The sequence below is a fragment of the Aptenodytes forsteri genome, unplaced genomic scaffold (genome assembly GCF_000699145.1).
Source record: "Aptenodytes forsteri isolate BGI_AS27 unplaced genomic scaffold, ASM69914v1 Scaffold345, whole genome shotgun sequence".
NCBI lineage: Eukaryota > Metazoa > Chordata > Aves > Sphenisciformes > Spheniscidae > Aptenodytes > Aptenodytes forsteri.
Genome location: NW_008796186.1, coordinates 199,333 through 220,679, shown reverse-complemented (window position 1 = coordinate 220,679; position 21,347 = coordinate 199,333). Strand labels below are relative to the sequence as shown.

The window sequence follows — 21,347 nt, the reverse complement described above, 5'->3', positions numbered from 1 at the left end:
CTGTTAAACCAAAGGTAATAATTTTGCTAGAATTATACAGAAGCAAAAGTAAAGCTGAAAAAAGAATAATTTGGATATATCCATGTGACTCAGTGATCTTAAAAATTTAATATAGGGAAGAAACACCAACTCAGAACATATTTAGCCTATTCCACATTATCAGCAAGGTTGGCCATCTCTTGGTGTTTAAACTAGAGATGTATAGAACATAAAGCTACTTCACCAAAGTGAGGTTTGAGTTTTAAAGCAGATAATTAGACCCATATATATGATCATTAGAAAGACAGAACTCTGCCAGTACCAGGCAGTTCAGATCACATTTCAAAGCAACTGCTTCAGGGTAAATCTTCTTATAAATATTGCCAAGAGGAAAGATATACAATAGCATGAAAACCCTTGTAAACATTCTAGAAGAAATACATGCTCAGGTGAAGCCAAATTAATTGAACTGCCTGGAACTCATTTTAAAAGCATCAGACTTCCCCCCCCCCCCCTTTTCTTTTTTCATATTTCCTGGTTGCAAATTTTTAAAAAAGATAGCCTTCAGACACATACTGGGAGCTCTGCTTTGGACAAGTAGCACTTTATTGTCTCTTCAACCTCTTTACTGAGATATTAATACAAACAAATGGCAAATCTTCAGATAGTAAACTTCTTTTATTTCCACTTACCTCATCAGCAATAGCATAGCTCCCTATTCTTCCTAGAAGATACAGTTTTCTGCCATTTATGGTTTTCTTTTTGCCCCCTGGAGGGGGGACACCCAGGTCTCTTAACCTGAACAGCCCTGAACTTTGCTGCTTAGGTCTTTGCAAACGACCTGAATTTGGTATTGTCAAGCTCTTTCCCTGACCCTCCACCACTACAACTCCAACCCAACCTTACCAGACCTGAAGATTATCACAGCCTCAACCTAGTATTTCATAGGCTTCCAGCAGATTTACTAGAAATACCATGCATTTCATGAGGCAATGATGTTGATGAACAATAGTTTGCTTTTTAATATGGAAAAAAATGTTTCCATGATTTCTGTGTGTTTGAGAAAAGGGGCAATCTTTCACCTCAATCCTGTTCTCAGTCAAAGCCTAGATACATGCCAAGTTGTTTTGCTTGCCTCAGTGAAAGAAAATCCAGCAGGGTGAGCAGCCTCACAGGCGTGCTGGAGCGCAGGCTGGGCAAGGTTGCACGCTGCCCTTCTAAGGCACACCACTGCCAGAAGAGTTACTGCAGGGAAGAGCTGTCCAGGCCCTGAAGCAGCACTAAATGCAATGTGAATAGTGAGCAGAGCAAGATAATGTTTACAGTTACATACCCATTAAGAAGACACACATCCTCCAAAAAGCAGACTGTCCAAAACAACATCAGCTGTCACCCATTGAATAATTACAAAATTTGTTAAGTCTTCAATTCTGTGATTAAGTAATACTGCCTTTGCAGGCCCTCCTTAAGGCCTCTAATGGACAGATTCAAAGAAGCAATCTTCACACTATTTTCGCTGAAATTTTCAAGGAATGCACTGTGAGGCACCTCACAAAAACTGAATGTTTCAGCCCAAAGTGTGTCAAAGTCATAAGGAAATGGGGAGCTGTTTTACAGTGCAAAGCATCTGACAACCGTAACAACCTATTCTGTAACGCACACAAGTACTACAGTAAAGCGTTACTCCATCTCAGTTGTCTCCCTTTTCAGAGCCAAATTCCAGTGCCAACTGTAATGCGGTTTTTCCCAGTGGCAATCCCAACAGGCAAATGCAAGGCACTTCCTCTTCCATGGGCTGCAGTGCTGGATTTGTGCTGATTGCCACCAGCCCTGTCAGTGCTTAGTGAAAAGGGAAGTAACTCAGAAAGACTTTACTGAAGTGACCAGTGGGAAAGCACTGATCGGGGAGGGCCTCACTGCAAGAACTGCCCTGACCAGGACCATAACAAATGTGTATTTCTGAAAGGAAGAGAGGCTATTTTGTAGGGCTGTGCAATGGAAGAAAACTGTACTGGGCCATAAAGAGGAGACTTCTATCTGCTTCTCCACCAAGAAGCAACAGAGACTCCTCCATTTATCATCGGCCTTCCCTATTTCATCTACTGTAATTGTATTCTTGCTTTCAGTATTAAGTGGGCTAAGTTTCAGCCACCTGAAGCTAGCCATAAGAACATTAGCTCTTAATAGTTTATTTTACTATGTTATTCCACTGTTTTCTGGCATGTCTGATTTTTTTTGCTTTGCCCACAAGAGTTTGTGTCATTCTTTGGTTTATTTTAAATTTACTTTTCTGTAAATATAGACAAGAGTTAAAAAGTAAAAGAAATAATACAGATTACTTTAAGTCTCCATTCAATCATTTCTGTTTAGTGATGTGCCTGCAATCCCTTAGCATATCCATTTTTCTAGCTTGAAATATGTTTCCCACCAGTTTTTTAAGCTGCTGGTACCTTGCACAGGATAATACAAAGGCGGCATTACCCCACAACAGGAAAAAGTTTAGGAAGAAAACTATTCATACGCAGACAACTGGATGGGGACCATCATATCATACCTACCCATACATTCTCAGTACCATATGCAAACACCTCTTCAGTCAAAAACAGTAGTTAGGCAGCCAACAACACTGCATCTGAGAAAAGGAAGAAAAGGTATTTAACAAACTGAGAGGGAAGTCCACATAGGCAGAAGCTGATTTTGTTCAGTATGCAACAAAGTCCAGGACATTTCATGCTCACCAAGGGCAGCCACTAGAGCTTTGAGAACGAGTGATCAGAACCACAACTCTCTGCCAGGATCAAGGACTTCCATGAAGCAGAAGAAAGAAAAGTAGAAAGGTGTTCTGCCGGTTTGGATTGCTTCAGGCACATGCTGTTCCGTAACAAGCCAACAACTGCGTAGTCATCTGGGGGGGAAAAGTCTTGTGTCATCTCTAAGGATGATGCAGCTGAAGACACTACGAGGGAACTTATTACTAGCAAGTAAGAAACCAAAGAGCCACTGGTGTTGAAAAGAAATATTTTAAAATGTACATGGCTTATGACTATTTTCACAATGAAGGATCATGATTGCTGCATTTTGTAGAACCAAAAGATTACAGCCTTACAACACTTACCTACAGTGTTGGTATGAACTGACTGACAATCCTGACAGATGCTAAATGTGCTACATTTGAGGCCCCAAATACCCTTCCCAGACAAAAGTTTTTCTTCAGGCCTCCACATTTGTGGGTATTTCAATAGACCTGCTCTGCTTCACGTGCACAGCACTACAAGAAGTAAAATAAAGACTTGATCTGCCTTCCTTGGAAAAAGGGGGACCCCTGTTACCAGATACTTATCTTGTTTTTTAAAGCATAAAATAATTGTATCTTATCCTAAAGAAAAAAGCTTTAAGGAATTTACAGTATAGACCTTTATTGGATACTTAAGCACATTTTGCAATAGAACAACAAACAGCTGGCTAGAGCAACTGCATTTGAAGAAAAGAAGACGGAAGAGAGATCTTTATCCAAAGGAAGTTGCTAAAATGGTATTTTCCTTATTTCATGTGAAAAGCTTGTGTTACAACTTGCAAGGACAGACTAAAGTGCTATCTGAACTTTAACTCAATCTGACACAATCCATGATAGACCTTTTTAATTTTTTTTTTTAAGTAGGCCAAAACAACAAAAAATAAGCAGAAGTTTTAGAATCAACTATTTCAACATTTTTGGGGGGGAGGGGGAATTAAAATGGCATTTCTTAATTAAAAAGAAAGTTTACAGATCTTTTTTCCAGTATGCATGCAGTACATGCACACACAATTCTAGTTCTAATATTTTCTAATAGTTGTTAATGGATAGTTGCTTATTTAAAAGCATGATCAGCTAGTCCATCTCATCATGACTGCATGATTCTCAACCATAGCACTTAATCTTCTTGTATAAATACCAGCCATATTTCTCCCATAAGAACTTTTTCTTAAGCACTTAAAATTGTATTATTCTATTTGAATCAGAGGCAGAAAAATGTGATACAAAATGTAAAACAGTATTAGGAAGCGGCTGGAGAACAGTTGGTTTGCTCTGTATCTTATACCTTCAAAATGGAAATCTGAAGCAGAGAAAGATTGACTCATAATAGCAGTTAATGAATATATAAGTAGGCTGCAATTAATTAAGCAGATATGTTGCTTTTTTAAACTTCCCTTCTGTATTATAGTCTTCCTTTTTATCTCATTTTGCTCAGTCCAACTCTTCTGACAGCTATTGACAGCAAGAGCCAAAAATACCACAGGTTCTCCTACAGAAAAACCCTACCAATACTGACTGCTAAATCCAGTGGTGCATGTCAATTTGATGACTCATGTCTCTCATTTCATTTTAATCTCCTTTCCTTTCATGTTGAGGACCTGAAGTTTTACAGTTTCATTACAGCCCGCTCCTTTGCCTTCTCTCATATACCTAAGACTAAGTAGGACAAGTAGGAAAAGCCCACGCTGGCTGTCACTAGCAGCATTTGTGCTGTTGTGATAGCAGGCTTTAACAATTTACAGTTTCTCTAGAGCTTAAACAAAAGGAACAGAGACAGGAACAACTCTCAGTAATGCCACCCTGCTTGCCACAGAGTAGTAAGGTTTAAGAAGGAAATATCCTGTTTCCTCTTTCCTCTTGCTTGCTTCCCTACAATGCTGAAGTCTGTAGAAATTAGAGGAATAGCCACATTCACATTTTAAGCTGTGCATTAAACAGAAGCAAAACAGACATTCAAATCTAAGACTTGAGTGCTTGCTATTGTGTTTTTTATACTTTCCTGCTCAAACAGAATGACTACACTTACATGTGGCCATGATTAAGGCTGCTCTGTCATTTATGTTTTTTAAGATAGCCATACCAGTTTGTTTTTTCATTAGTCATTTAAAGGTCAGACCAGTTTATCTTGTCATGTGTTTTGGTAGAGACTGGACTTGGACAGAGAAAAGATACTTCTATTATACATTTCCATTAAACATCTGCAGCTGCCTCTGACTTAGATTGGGTTTGGATACTTGAACACAGGCATATGAACTCCAGCGTGCAAGCAGGCCCCCAAAACATCTAGTCTTCATTAAAAAAAAAAAAAACCAAACCAAAACCAGAAAGTTCCTAGAAATTATGGTACTACTTTCAGGACTGGTAGTGCTAAATCAGCTACTTTGCACAGTTACAGTTTAGAGATGGTGCGATCTAAAAATTTACGCTCATGCTGGTTGATATTCTTTGACATTTGTGGACTTAATGCCTACAAATGTGCAAGTCTACAATTGTAACATGAACCCAGCTCTCTTCTCGTTCATCCAAATAAACATGAGAGGGGAAAACTGAGCACATGATATACTAGCGCATGGTATGTGTTTTCCAAAAGCAAACCAAAGCTAGTTGCTCTAGGCACTTTGACATTTATGAATATAGTGTACTTCCTACTCTAAGTCTTTAACTCAATGATCTATATCATACAGCCACCTACAGTAACCAGGTCATCAGTGAACTTGAGAGATAAGAGCAGCATTTCTTCACGGAAAATTGGGGGTTTTGGTTTTGCAAAAGATTATTTACAATATACTTAGCTTCTGACAGTCAAATTAATTCCAGTTTTGTTTTTTACTATGTTACAATGAAAAACAACTTAAACCCTGAAAATGACAGGTAACTGTCAAGCTATATTTAACTACCATATTTCACTTAGGAGGAAACATCATTTGAATAAACAGATGGTGTTGCTATGGGGTTGCCATCATTAGCAGAAGCTGTAGAAGCACACATTTGACTCTGAAAATGGCAGATATAAAGGACAAGAAAACCATATGTCATATTGGGCATTTCCAGAAGCAAAACCATGGTTATACTAAATCTTAGTTTGTTTCATTCCTCCACTCAATAACATAGTTTTACTGTCAGGGTTGCTTGAATTCCTGAGAACTAAATAAGAACTGAGTCTTGCTAACCAATTCTCAATTAATTTCAGGAGTATTTGCATTCCTACCTCCTTTGCTCCCTCCCCTGAAATCCCTGGGAAAGTGAATGTACAATTTTGGTTACTACATCAAATCATTTATGTAGCTGGAAGTCTGTTGAAAATAGATTGTCGTGCTATTTCAGGAATATGAACACCACTAGCCAGCTAACATATTTAGTCAATGTTATTTAAATGTTATTTAAACACCTAGTATGGAATAAAAAAAAAAAGCTATGAAAATAAAGAAATAGACAGAGTATTCCAGTTCATCCAAAGAAATGCAACTGTAAATATATTTATGATACATGTCGTTACTTGTATTAGGAGTTGAACTTGACTAAAAATGGACATCACACTAGGAGAGAGGCACTGTCTTATTTCCAAGAATTGCTTTAAAACTGCAACAGCTATTTTCATTTACAACAGAATTTTCATCTGCTTACTCAAACAAGTAACAGTTCAAATTCCAAATTAGTACCAAGAGGGAATGAAAAGGTAATCAGGGACAATATTTCATCAGCTGGTTATATAAGTTAATCATAATTCGAGAACGCTGAATATAATTTTGACACTATACTTGTGGATTACTTTGAGATTTAAAAAGTGATTGGTTAGATTTCATTTTGACCTTGCTTGTATTTCACTCATGTACATGTAGAAAAATAACAACCGTAACCAATCAGTTCAGCAACACTTAAAAGAGCATTTCCACAAAACTAATTCTGATATGCAGAACGGACTCTGATTATTACTTACTTCAGAATTTCTCAGTGTACTAACACAAGGACAGACCTGCAGGAAAAGGCTTAAGCTCCCTTGAAAACCTTACCACTAACATGCCGCTGCACTACAAAGTCTACAAAGTCAGATCAGTTGCTAGGAAAGATTAACATATGGCGAACGGGAAAATCCCATTACTGACACAATAGCCACATCATAGTTCAGTGTCAGAATCTTAGCGAACTTTAAGACAAATGATATCATTTTATGTACAACCATCACCAAGGCAACAAGAGTATGGAAGTACTGAGCAAAATGAGGGCACAAAAGAAATACTGTAACAAGATAAACTGAATAAAAAACAGACCATAAAAATATCAATGGGAACCATCTTCCAAGTGTAATACAGTAAAATAAGAATGTGAAAGGTCATGTATTACATTGGACAGAGGTAAATATGCTTTCTTTGTTAACAACAAACGTATATAGTAAGGAAACTTACCTACCTTCCTATAGACACTACACAAATCACTCCTCAAAAACTTAAATTCTGAGATTTTTTTGCTGTTGTGACAAGCCTGGTTTTGATCTGGAGCAGAAGTTTCTATGCATTATAACTGGAAAGTTTCCTTCTGTGTTTACTAAACATCTGGCACTAATGGCAAAGCAGATTAGATGTTTTTGTTTCAGTACCCAGTATCATAACCTTTGGAACAGCCATTTCCACTTTCAAGGGTATTTCCTTTCTAAGGTACAACTGTCAGATTCGTATACACTACCTGTTAACCTGAGGTAGAAGGTGTCATAACAAACATTCCAATTTGCAAGTAAAAAGGACTTGGCTCAGTCCTTAGCCTTACACATCTAAGGTCCCTGGGTGGAACAAATCCCCAAACCAAGTTGCTGGCCAAATTTGTTTCCATATCTTCTTTCATGTTATTTGTAGAATTATGAGCACCCTCGTGCCCTCCTTCCTTCAAAATGAGATGTAATTGCATTTTATTTGCATTACACCTGGCAGTGATCATAAAGCTTTTATACTTTAATGATAATGAAGAGTGTAAGCATAGATAGCTGCATGTAAGTAGAACCTTCTTGCCAGATACAAAGCCAGTATCCTCTATACAGAAGTACTATTATAGCATCTTTTTAAGCCATAGGTATTACAATGGAGACCAAGTAGCACAATCATTAACTTCAATGATATCATTGTGCCTAGCATACAGATCTTTCCAACACGCTCCAGATCATTACCACTAACCAGAGATTAGCACCCATGACATTTTATCCAAAAAATTAAGCACACAAACAGCTTCAGTCTACTTGCAAAAGCAAAGCCATCCAGGATATTATAAATAATCCGAATTACATGTTAGATCTGTAATAAAGAATTGTAAATAGCAAGCTATTGTAATGGTTATAAACTACCTCAGAGCATTCAGCCAGGAGTTGGTTTGTGAAAGGTTTTTATAATTCTTCCAGCAATGAAAGAAGCAGCACCCTAGAAAAAGAAGCTTAACTTCAGAAGCCAAATTAATGAATGCATACAAATTGAGATTCCTCCCCACTCCTCTCAGAGGCAACACTTCCTGCTCTCGCAATTTTATCATGACTCTCACTATTTTTAGTGCTTTTCTTAGAGTGTCTGCTGCTGGAATCACGCCTGAGAGTCTTAGCGTTAATTTTAAAAGAAAAGATTTCCACTCCCCTGCATCCTGAGAAAAGCTTGAAAGTGTGAAACCAGTGCAGCCTACAAGCTAAAAAACTAGAAATAATACAAGAAATTCAGGGTGGATTTTGTTTTGTTTTAAAAAAACCTCATGACTTCTAAGCTGATTCCTTGAATGGCAGGAGCTAGATAATGCATCGACTCCTCATAGCTGACTGTCCACTGGAATCTCTCCAGAGCAGATGTAAGGCACATCAGCAGTTTTACATGGAAAAAATATGCAATGCCACTTTCGCTGCTCTTTCTATGCAGTGGATCTTCTTACTCTTCAGAATGCTAATCCAGCTTCTCTTAAAAATCATAATTTTAAAGAGAACACTTGACCTTTTGAACTAAGAATTAATATTATTTTGTGCACAAACTATTTTTGGTTTACAAGACGACAATTTTCTTTTTCTTCTCTGAAAAGCTAACTCTTCTGCAACTAAGAGCACCTTGCGTGAAAAGATAAAACTAAGAGTTATGTTACCTGCAAGAAAGGTGTAAACACAAGTTAAGAAGGAATATAACATCAGGCTTCCTTAGCAGAAAGATGATGCTTTTACATTCACCTTAACATAGCTACTTGCTTTTAATTATACATGCACTTGGAATTTGAAAGAGAAAGTTAAATAGATAATCTGCTTTTATCTTATGACTGAGCAGCTTTTTTAAAAAGCTACCACTAGATGGTGCAAAAGCTTAAATAATTCATAAATCTACAGCGCTTCCCCCTGCCTCTTCCTTCCCCGCCCCCAATAAAGCGCACTCAGCAACAGCAGGAGAGAACACACAACTGGGAAGCAAACTTATCTTCTATAACCTAGTCAAAACTAGCTTTCCCCTAGACGTAATAATTCACTCCCTTCTTTGGCACTTCTTTCAAACAGGAGAGAACAACAGTTGCTCATCTGAGGGAAAATTGAACGGTAATGAAATCGCTATGACTCCCTAAGGCTCTCTGAGAGCTACAGGAGGAGGGAAGTAATCGACCACTGCAGATCAGGGTATCCAGAATGCTATTCTTGGACTTGAGAAACGCAAATTGAGCTCCCTCTTCTGCTGGACAGACTAGCTCAGCAAACCCAAAAGCAAGTCTCTTAACTTCACTGCATCTCAGTTCTCATGTGGAAATAAAAATTAATGGAGCTATTAGTACTTGCAACCTCAGATAGATGCTGAAAGGACAAACACATTCAAAAATTATGCCATATTCCAGAACTGTGAAGTATTTCAGTATATGTATGAGAAGCACATAACAGCTTTGGCATTCACTTTCCCTTGGCCTACAGTACTCTAAACAGGTGCATTTTGATTAGTTTTAAAATGAGCTATGATGACTTTCAGAAGTCTCTTACCTGCTACTGTAGGGGATCAGACCCAGTTACTCAGGAAATGCTTCTACTGTGCCCTTACCTCTTCTTTTAGGGCCTACTATTTCATCTCCTGAAGCTCTGGATTTTGAAGAAAGCCTGGTGGATCAAATGTATTACTACACAGCTAAAACGGTTACTTATGCCTATCCTGGTGGTCAAGTACGGCTGGATTTTTATTTTAGTAATTTCATTTAAACATTTATCAAGAGTTCCAGGAACCACTTATTACAAATTAAATTAAACTGATAAATAGAACAAAATGTCTTCTCCAGTTCTAGATGCACAGCAGGAAGTTCTGAGCTTACTTTGTTCACAACCAGCAGAACTAGAAGCCTAAAGTGTATGTTATTCCAAAACACATTTTTTTAATGATCATCAGTAAACAGATTATAACCGAAGTTACAAGTAATGTGCATTTAAGCCTATAAGAAAAAGGAAAGTGTTGGGTAGGTAACATTAGAAGTAAGTCAGGTAGACAAGGTAAATTTTCTATCAGCTAGTAGACATCAAACAGACTATTTAATCAGGTTTGTGAGAACACACAGAAAGCACACGTTTCACAGGGAAGAAACCTCCACCCAGCCATAACTACCCTCCACATGAACATTAGAAAAACAAAGAAAAAAAATGCTAACACATACACCTATGAAACAGACCAGGAACTGCTACAGGAATTATGAGAAATCCCCTACAGCATATGCAACTGGGAGGAAGAACACTAGGTTAGAAAACAGATTTGAAAAAGAAAGGAGACTGTGCCTAATACATTAACAACTAAGACCTGAAAACCAAGATAACTGAGAAGACTCTTCCCACTCTGGATGCATCATGGGATAAAATTCCCCCTAGGAGATGACAGGACCTCCACTAAGCTAAGCTAAAACTTTGGTGGAAGTATCATCAGGGTGCTCACATGGGATGGCAGAAATTCAAGCTTGTGGCTTTCACTACAGGAAAGAACATTTCTTGGATATACACAATACATTTAGCTGTTAAGCCTTTTACTGCTCTGAACACATTTACTCTGCTTCTAAAAAAAAAAAAAAAATCATCAAGTCTGTAACTTTTTGCCAGATTGTCAAAGGGAAATGGAACTGGCAACTGCAGAAAGGTACCACAGGATTTTTCAGGAATTAAACTGCCCAAAACAGATAGCAAGTGTGCCCTTTTCCCCCTGTGCTGCACTAAACAGAAGTGTGTAATAAATACGTCATCAATATGAACAACAGACATGAATATAGCTGCAAAGAGATAGAATGAAAGTCCAACAAAAATCCAGTAGCTTGATTATTCATGGGGAAATTGTATAATAATAATAATAATAATTCAGTTACAGTCAATTCCTTTTTCATACACAATATAAATTCTTTAATATAATGGAATAATGCAGCCATATAGTTACTAAATAGCTTCGCTGTATAAAGTTCAGAAATAGTGATGTAGCCTCTTTTAGTTGGTACTATTCCCATAGGAAGTAGAAGAGAATCTCCTTTTCATTTAAGGATGACCAGAAAACAATACAAATAAACATTGAGGGCACATCTACACTACAATGCCTTTACTAGCATAGCAAGTGATCTATGTCACTACTATTATATAAAGAATGGCCTATCTCACTACATCAGAATAGCTGTCGGCCAACTCCTGTACTGAGAGGCAGTTTATCCTGAAATGAACTATTATGCCACCTCCTTAAGTACCATAAGGAGAAATAATCTAATCACATACTTCTATGCTGGCAAAATTATGTTTACGCTGGAGGGTTTGCTAAGATGAGGATTTTGCCAGGCGAAGCCTAAACTTAAGTTCACACAAATGCAACTACTCACTATGGTTAATGAAGTGCCACCTTCAATGTCTTCATCCCAAAGTACTGCTAGGGCACCTCCCTAGCTCAGTACACTTCACTTCCTCCAAGATGCAGGATGAAGCCATTTCAGCAAGAGCTGTCCTTTGTAAGATGGTAGATACTCTTAACATCTAAATTGGATGAGAATCCTGTTCTACTTACTCCCTTTTCCTTTCCTAACAAAGCTCCTGCCACTTGGTTGCAAATTTGGCCTCCATCCTCTTTGTTCTAATGCTGCTGCACACACGGCAACATGTTCTTACTGCAGACAGGGCCGCTACACAGAGTAGGGGACCAGTTGAAGAGAAACAAGGAACAGGGGACTCCAGATGACTCTGAATCTCAGCCTCAGCTAACCCCTATATCTGCTGGGGGAAAGTCATCTTTGTTGCCCCGTGAGCATGACTGCTGGCAGTTCTCTTTCGAGGCCAGGCTGTTGCTTTCAAGATCAGCTTCCAGTTGACAGAATTTTAGCTTAATTGCCCCACCGCAGGCAGGATGATACTTATGGCCATTCTGGACAGCAGCAGGGATCCAGGTGTGACCCAGTCTTGCAACCTAAGAGAAGCTGTATCAGAAAGCATTTCATGACCCAGGTCAACCCACAAGGAATTACATACAGCACATTGGAACAAATAGAGGTCAGAGACTGTGGCACTTGTGCTTTTGCTGCACAACCCCCATCCTCGCAGCACACATAGGATGGCACGAAAAATAGTTGTCAACTTCGTTTTATATAAGCCACTCCTGAGAAATCTGCTGGCTGATAAGCAGCTGTCACAAAAGCAAACAAGGAAACTCCAAATGAGAGATGCAATTTCCATGGGAATCTGTGCTTTGCCTAACACTGAAAAGAAAGAAGAGGGGTCATAATAGACACTACAAGGGGTTCTGAAGGAGACAGAGAATTTGAAAGCCTGTATTGTATATCTACTGTTCTGATTAAGTTCATAGGTCCTAGTCAGGGAAGATACTACTGCACATTTTTCAGCAGATCTCTTACATTTGCAGACCTGATCCCTCTGGGTGCCCAAGAATATTCATGAGCCAAAATGCCAATCTAAATGAGGAAGATTATCTTTACAATTAAGGCTTAGGTACTCACACAGCACCTCATACTGTAAAAGAGATTACATAGTGAAAATATTTAACTTCAGAAAAGCCCTGTGAGACATGGAAGATCAGTTCCACAAAAGGAGTATAAAAATGAAGTATCAAAAAATTAAATGACCATTGCTTTTGACCATTGCAAAATCTGCCACTAAACGTGAAATTGAATCTCACTCGCCAAAGTCGCAGGCTAGCACTCTGAACATCCTTGTCTTCTCTGAAGCAGAAATAGTTTCTTTGCTTTTTGCTTACCTTATCTCTTTATTGTTAGAGAGAGTAATAGCACTGGAAGAATACCGAAATATATGTACAGACTGTACCCAAGCTGCCCCTTTTCTTGAAATATTAGCCTCCAGATTAGTATTCTGTGAAATCTGTAGGATACCTAATGGAAAGATGGCATGACCAAAATTTATGTCAGTCATTAATTAGGATAGAGCAAGGTCAGACAACATAGCTATAAAAAGAAAACTGAAAAGCATTTTCTCTATTAACTGAAAAATATACAACTTTTAGACTGTTAGAAGTTCAGACTTCAGCCCACTGTATGTGCACACTTATGTTTTACTGGGCATAAATGTGGACCTGTAACTGCTGTCTAAATAGACATCAGAAGAGACAACTGAAAGGCTTCCCTTCTCTCACACACACTTTTTTTCTTTTTAATCCAAAAGTTTTCTATTTTCTAATAAAAAGCACCACAAAGTATAAGAAAAGACGGAAAGAACTGAAGGAAAGTGTAATCTGTCTGAAAAATAAATGTTTTACTGGGCATAAATGTGGACCTGTAACTGCTGTCTAAATAGACATCAGAAGAGACAACTGAAAGGCTTCCCTTCTCTCACACACACTTTTTTTCTTTTTAATCCAAAAGTTTTCTATTTTCTAATAAAAAGCACCACAAAGTATAAGAAAAGACGGAAAGAACTGAAGGAAAGTGTAATCTGGCTGAAAAATAACTTCATTTTAGTTATTCTAATAACTTTAAAAGAGAGATTTTCCAAGTAAGTATAGGCATGAATTGATGAGATCATATGAAAGAAAGCATTTCTAGTATACTCCTTTCTGGAGTTCAGTTAAATACTTGTGAGAGAAAGCATGTGAAATGCAGAAAAAAAACAGTCTGTCGTGCCTGTCCCTCCCCCCCCAAAAAGGCTTATGTAACTCTGACTTCTAGGTCACTGAAATAATCTGATACAGATAAATTAATGTATGAAGAATACAGTCTGCAGCTGCTGACTGGCTTCTTCATCAAGTTGAAATGTTGAGTCCTTTTCTGGTATGACTGCCATCCTTTCCACGGCTAGCACAGACAAGAGAACACGGAACAAGCAGATCTACTCTTCCTTTAACCAACAGGTGAGTGGGCTTATTTCATCCAGATAAGTGCAATGCTAAAAGCCATGGCATTCTTTAGAAAAAAAGAGACAGTAAGTTATTCTTGCATTACTAAGCAGGCACTTGCCCAAGAACATTGTATTCACATATTTTAAAAACACAAAACTTGTTCTGTAGTAATTGATGATTCTGCAAGGTGACAAAAACTAACTCTGTCTACTCATTTCATAGAATGAATTGAAAACCTGCAAGAGAAAATACAGCTGGTTTTGCTTGAACCATGTGTACACAGCCAACATTTTTTAACTTAAAAAGATAGTCAGATTACTTTCTGATTCGATTCAAAAACAGTGCTGCACAAAGCAAATAAATGCACCCAGAACCTGTAACGTTTGAGAAGAGTTTTGACACAAAGTTGCTTTTCCTTTCACCAGCAGTACTCATCTTGGTGATTATTTTAGTCAGGGATTATTTATTTTTCCCCCTTGAAGAAAATAACTTCCTTTTCCTCTTGTTTCCAGTAGAACTAACTCATAAACTCAGAAATTACCCCACACTAAAAGGAAGCTAGAGTCCTGTGTCTCAGTAGGATAGAGATTTGGACAGATAGGAGTGCGTGTATACAGAAAACAAAGTCACACTTAGCTGAGGGAGAATATTCAAGGATGTACAGAGAACACAAAAGTTAACAGGCAATGTGCTATACATAACTTCAGTGTTAGAGGCAGTGTCTAGTTCAAATACTCACTGAGAGACAGAACAGGAGTTGTTGACTATGGATGAAAGTTCTCTCTCATAATACTTTTGTACTGACGCTACTAAATAGCATATTGGAAACCCCTTACAGGCTACAAAGGAACACAGGGAATAACTAGATTACATTTATATTAACTAATAAGACACATACAGCTTTTTCACCATAAAAGAATGTAATACTATCGACTATCACATCTGACACTGCTCAGAAGAGGCATATTATCTTTATGTTAAGTATATTTATATGTACACAATATAAAAATTATTTAATTGAAGTTCAGAATTAGCAACTGGCAGAATGTCTTACACTCATTATTTGAATCATCTGCTGGAAACAATAGAAGAATTTCAACTGCACTTGAACTCTTCACCTACAATTGAAGAACAGGGCTAGGCAAGGGAACGTAGCCAGTTCCCTGAGCTGTGAATTAACTTCAGTTTAGTTAGAAATATGAGTTGACAGTGGAACGGTATTAGAGGCAGATCCTGCAATATATACTGGATTTGCCAGATCCCCTAACTCAGCTGGCAGACAGATGCTCTTGATGATACAGCTAGTAAGTTGGAAATGCTACATCTACTTCAAATGGGTCTTTGTCTAATTTAGTCCCACTATTTAGCCCATTCACATGGTGTTGAGGGTTGCAGAGATATCCACCAGCACTGGAACTCTGCCAATTTTTCATGGATCCTGAAGTTGAAAGGAAAAGCAAACAATGCTAAGATGACTCAGAAATACACAGAAATTGCTTGTGAACAAATAATGACATGTTTCAAGTGTACTTTCTTGGGGGATTTGAAAACAAAACTTTTTTTTTTTTTTTTTTGAATATTTGTATCCTCCCCTCAGCTTTATTCCCCTTGCACTAAAAATTCTAGAGAAACAGTTGTAAAGTGGGACACATGCACTTCGCAGGTATTAGTATCTACATTTGTAACTTGGCACCCCATCTAAAAGTCTTTTGACCACATCTGCAGTTTTAAACATGTGCAAAAAATTAGTAGCAAACAGAAAACTGATGGCATACAGATAATCCCAAATTAATCACTAATGGAAGCTCCAAACACAACTGGAAGCCAAAAAGTTGGACAAGCAATTTACATCAATCCATTTATGAAGGAAGGAAAGAAAAATGGACTTCTGCTGTCAGCCTTGAAAAGAAAATCTCGTGCTCAGTCTTACTGAGAAAACTCTATAGATTCCTGACTATTTAGTATTTGTTGTAGGTTATTTTAGTACCTTGTTTTGAAAAATAACCCATTTTTCTAACCCAGCATGCAGCTCACCACACCTGTTATGGAGGTAATAGACAACTAGTATCTGCTCATCTCTCCACATGCAGCACTGTTGCCTTCCTATCATGTCTCTTCTCTAATTAATGCCTCTCCATATCTTAATTTCTGAATGTACATAATAAGAATTTTGAAGCTTACAATTCTGACTATACCAGAAATAGTGTCCAGGCCCAGAGAGTTTGAATAGAATCACTGCATTTATGCACAAAGTCCAACAAGACTACCCACCCAAAAGCAGTGTTTAGATTCTCACTGACAGAGAACATACATAGCTGTGGGTTGTCCAGCCCAACTCTACCTCACCTACATATCCATCGAATCAAAGGCCTCATCTAATACTAAGTACACAGATTTCTCTCCCCCCTGGGAAATCCAGGGCAACTCTGTAACTGTGATTTACCAGTAGCTAGGGGGTTCTCTTGTCTCTATGCCTATGGAGGCACCTCCACACCCTCAAAAAGAAAACAAACACCACCCCCCCCCAAACCCCAAAACCCCAAAAAAAACAGGAAAAAAAAAAAGCCCGCCAACCCAACCAACTAAACAAAAAAATCAGGTAGGAAAGTATGATGTAGTCCCTGAAATGCTATATTCTTGATATGCTACATTTACCTGTTACTTCAAAAGACAAGAATCACTAATATCTAATGAAAAACCTCATGTCTGAGGCTGTTACTGACAGACTAGAAGTTAAAGAAGATAGCATGCAGGCCTATTGATCTTTTCTCTTGCAGATGAGAGACACTCACTCAGTTGTTTAAAAAAATAAATCACCAAATCATTCTCCATAAATTAACCATGAGGCTGATTGAGATCACAAGAGATTTTTGGAAAGCTGTACTTTGGACATGAGGAAAAATTTCTTTACTGAAAGAGTGGTTAAACACTGGAACAGGCTGCCCAGGGAAGTGGTTGAGTCCCCATCCCTGGAAGTATTTAAGAGACGTGTAGATGCGGCACTTAGGGACATGGTTTAGTGGGCATGGTGGCGTTGGGTCGACGGTTGGACTTGATGATTTTAGAGGCCTTTTCCAACCTTAATGATTCTATGATTCTATGACATTTTTACCATTTGATTTCTGACAAGATATCTTCCATTCCTGTGCTAGTATAAAAGTCTGATGCAACTCAAATATTCAAAGATACTGATCACAATCCAGACTCACTTGACACTTCTGTTTCTTGCACTCCATCAGCTATTTAATTTCTCTAAGACAATGACACTTAGAACATGATTTAAAAGGTAAGGTAAAAATAAACAGTCACAACAGATGACAAACATCAAGAACATTACATATTTTGGTGTCTGCATTAACTAAAAATTGAATTGATGCAACACACCCAAATAGATTTCTCACAGCAACATTACCTATCTGAGAACAGCCAAACACATAACTTTTCTTTTTCCCACTACTTTGCATAGTCACAACGGTTTTCCTCCTTCACTTCTTCATCTGCACCCCTCTTGTACATAAAGTATACATGAAGGCATGTATGTACAAGCTAGTTCAGGGCTTTTCTGTGATTCATTCCTTCATTCATGAGTAAAGCTTTTTCGATGAATAAATGTTTGTCACTTAAACTTCCCATTTCATAGAGAAGTGGCTTTGCTTGATTAAGCAAGTTAGTGCTGCTCCTAAAGCAAAAAGTTTAGAGAATGGCAGACTTTAGTCTAGCTTGCATATGAAAATTCTGTTATCAAATTCAGTGGTAAAATATTAGTGCTTAAGTTTAACTCAGAAGAGCAGGGGGCATACATAACATGTCAGAAGAAATACCTGTCTGACAGCAAGTTCCTTATTGCTTTAAAACTCTTGTCAGAGAGATAACACTACCAGACTGCATTGCAATCACAAAGACTGTGCATGTGTTTCAACAACAACAAAAAAAAAGCAGGACTTGCTTCCTCTTTCTGATGTACATGTTGTTGTATACTGCAAGCAAATACCGATGAAGTCTGTATTATCCACAGAAACTGTGTGAAGGGGAAGCTGGACAAGACTACAGAACTGGAAGAGTACTTCAAACTCACTGTGAGTCAAGGAGTATTCCCTTCTCAAAAGCTCAGTTGTTTGTTGCATATTGCCCATACTCTTTTGGTGTTTTTCTGCAGTCACTAATGCAAATTTTCCTGATTACTGCTAGCCTAGAGATTGAGCGCTGTCTCCTCTATGAAAGGACACAGGGTTCTCAAGTGTCATTAGCAGGTGACAGATTCAAAACTAAGAAAATACAACATCCCACAACACGCTCAGCTGTGAAACTCTGCACACAAGCCCGGACATCTTCTATGGTCCATTCCCTCACACACCCCTGTGTAGCATTCACAACTCTAAAAACAGTATAAATATGGCAATCACAAAGGAGAAAGTGAATCACCATCACCTATTGTTCTCTACCAATCTGAGGTGAGAACACACATACCAATGTAATTCCTTAAGGCCTAGAGGCATGCACCATCATTTTCTAGCTAAAACCTTTTCATTCAGGCACATAAAACTTTTTCCAAATCCTGTGTGTGGTTTTGCTGCATTTTTATCTCAGACATTGGCAAGCATTTGCTTTAGTGTTACATTTGGTCACTTCTCATACTTCAAAAAACAGGAAAGTCAGCTCTCACTGACTGATAAAAACTGTGTCATTTTAGTTTCTGTTAGAGTCAACTATATTTTCAACATGCTCCAGGCAGAAGATGATGAAGTAATGGCAAAACTACCCAGATAGATACAAAGACCATAGTTCATATCCTCCTGTGTGTGAAAGACAGTTTTTCCTCTTCTTTGGTGAAAAGAGTTTAGTCTGTGATGTGTATTTTTTATTCAAATTAACACAACCACAAATACCACATTTACTGATCCATATTTCTGCACGTGCTAAATATTCACACTGGTAGTACAAATATGCCTGTTAGGTCTCAGCAGTAAACCATGACAGTATCGCTAGTCAGACTTAATGGTTTCAATTACACTAACACCCTTACAAGAAACAATATAAAGGTGTATGTAAAAAAAACCCAAACAACAAACCACCAAACCATTGACTGCAGATACCCTCCATTTCTTCTTGTCCATTAGCTTTAGCAATAATGGCTAACACTGTGTGTCCGCAGCAGACGGACAATGCTATCGGTATTTTAGGAGTTCTGTCCTGCAGTGGCATGGCAGAGGGCATCATGCCATAGCATCATTCAGTATTTATATATCAGTGCTAGGATCTCACCATTTTAAATGCAGAACACTGTAGCCCTTTTTGCTGCATTATTTCCAAGTAGTTTCTAGAAGATCATGAACCATAACCTTCCTGAAATAAAGGAACATTAGTACTCTTAAAGAACACATTGTTTCAGTATATAATCTATTGCTTGCTAAAATATACCCTTGCAAAACTGTGGTGGTTTTTTTGTTGTTTTTTGTAAGTCTAACTGGGGAAGGGAGGGGAAGGAACAGTTCAAACTTACCACCTTGGTTGAACCCAGCCTTTATTGCCCAAGAATTGCTCTACAATTAGTCAAACACACATTTTCCAAATATTCTCATCTTTTATGTCCTTACATATGACAAAATCTTTCTAGCCTAAACTTTTTTTACATATATACCTCAGGAATCTTGACGGAAGGAGGGGGGTATGGTTTTAGTGAGGATTCCAGCAGCTCTTCTCTGAAACAACCTGCAAAATTTCATCTCGGTTGTGACTAAGAAAATGGCTTTATAAGCTAGCTCAGTTAACTCATGTGAATCGATTTTTAACTGAAAAAATATTTTACAGTACAATTTTACTCTTCTGCAAGCTGCCTAATAACTAGAGATGCAAATACCTATTGGAATTTATATTTTTATTGCACAACCTTAAAGACTTTTGCTCTATGACTTTCAGTTGCCATGACACAGTCCAGAGCTAAAGTGATTAATTGCTACTCATTACAACAGCACAATTGTTTTAAATAGGTGGGTCAAATGACCTGGAAATACTGTTCATTGCTGGCATTAGACAATATTAAATTAATCTAAAAAACAGCAGAAATTACTAATCACTGAAACTCCCTCATTCAGGTATATGGACTATTCCAACAAGAGGAGTTAAGACACTGCGCATTTTTTAGCTAACTAGTGGCTGGGCGAGCGAGAACTAAGAGGTTCAGGTATAAACTACTGAAATTATCCCTGTTTGAAGTAAAACGCAAACCAACTTCTCTGTTCTTCCTCTCCCCTCTCCACCTGTCTTCAATGAAAAAGAGTTCTTAGGTTCATGTACCTCAGATAAGATTTATTGTCACTGCTTTATATATTGGACTTTAACACCATCGCTGCTGAACACAGAAGCAGCAAAAAAGACTTCATTCAAGTTTAGAACTGAAAATAACATGAAGACAGGGGCATGCCATTTTCATATCTTTTAAAGAATGAACTACTACTCTGCTCCCCACCCTTGAATTTGCAACTACGGTGTTTCCCATAGGCCTACAATTTGGTACTCCTGCAGGGCTAATTATTGACCTAAATCAAGTGCCAAAATCATTAAGAATGGCATTTTCTTGTAAGCAGAAAATAAATGTTAGAATGTTAGAAGTTGCTGGGTTTTTTTTAAATAAGTTACTAAGTAAAAATACACATGCTATTCTTTGATTTATGAATCAGGAAATACTGACATCTAGCACTACCATAAACTACTTTGTTCACATAAAGATATGCTCAGTCATGCTCACCTGCAAGCACTGACAAACACAACCTTCAGTCAGCAGCCATCAACATTTCAGTCTTTCAAGAGTAAGTGCTCCTCAAAAAACAGTTTCACCTTGGGACCCTTCTGTAGGGGCAGGACACATTAGCACATAGTAGATGCCAGAAGAAAGATTAAATTGCTGTCTGTCTCATTAGCACTACTTGTACAGAACCATTCCACAATCCAGGTCCACATATTCAGGCACTCCTCATCATTTTCAAGTGGGATGCTGTGCTGGTTTTGGCTGGGATAGAGTTAATTTTCTTCACAGTACCTAGTATGGGGCTATGTTTTGGATTGTGCTGAACACAGTGTTGATAACACAGGGATGTTTTCCTTATTGCTAAGCAGCGCTGACACAGAGTCAAGGCCTTTTCTGCTTCTCACCCCACCCCACCAGCGAGCAGGCTGGGGGAGTACAAGAAGGTGGGAGGGGACACAGCCGGGACTGCTGACCCCAACTGCCCAAAGGGAGATTCCACACCATACAACATCATGCTCAGCATATAAAGCTGGGGGAA

The 21,347-nt window shown here is 38.2% G+C and overlaps 1 protein-coding gene across 1 annotated transcript in view; it reads left to right on the top strand.

Moving 5' to 3' along the window:
- Nucleotides 1-8,535: 8,535 nt before the first annotated feature.
- LOC103906008 (beta-1,3-galactosyl-O-glycosyl-glycoprotein beta-1,6-N-acetylglucosaminyltransferase 3) overlaps nt 8,536-21,347 on the top strand; it is a 28,175-nt gene continuing 15,363 nt past the window's right edge. Inside the window, exons 1-2 of the mRNA XM_009287827.1 lie at nt 8,536-8,587; nt 9,811-9,917. Of these exons, the coding sequence (XP_009286102.1) occupies nt 8,536-8,587; nt 9,811-9,917 (159 nt within the window). The remainder of the gene's footprint in view (nt 8,588-9,810; nt 9,918-21,347) is intronic.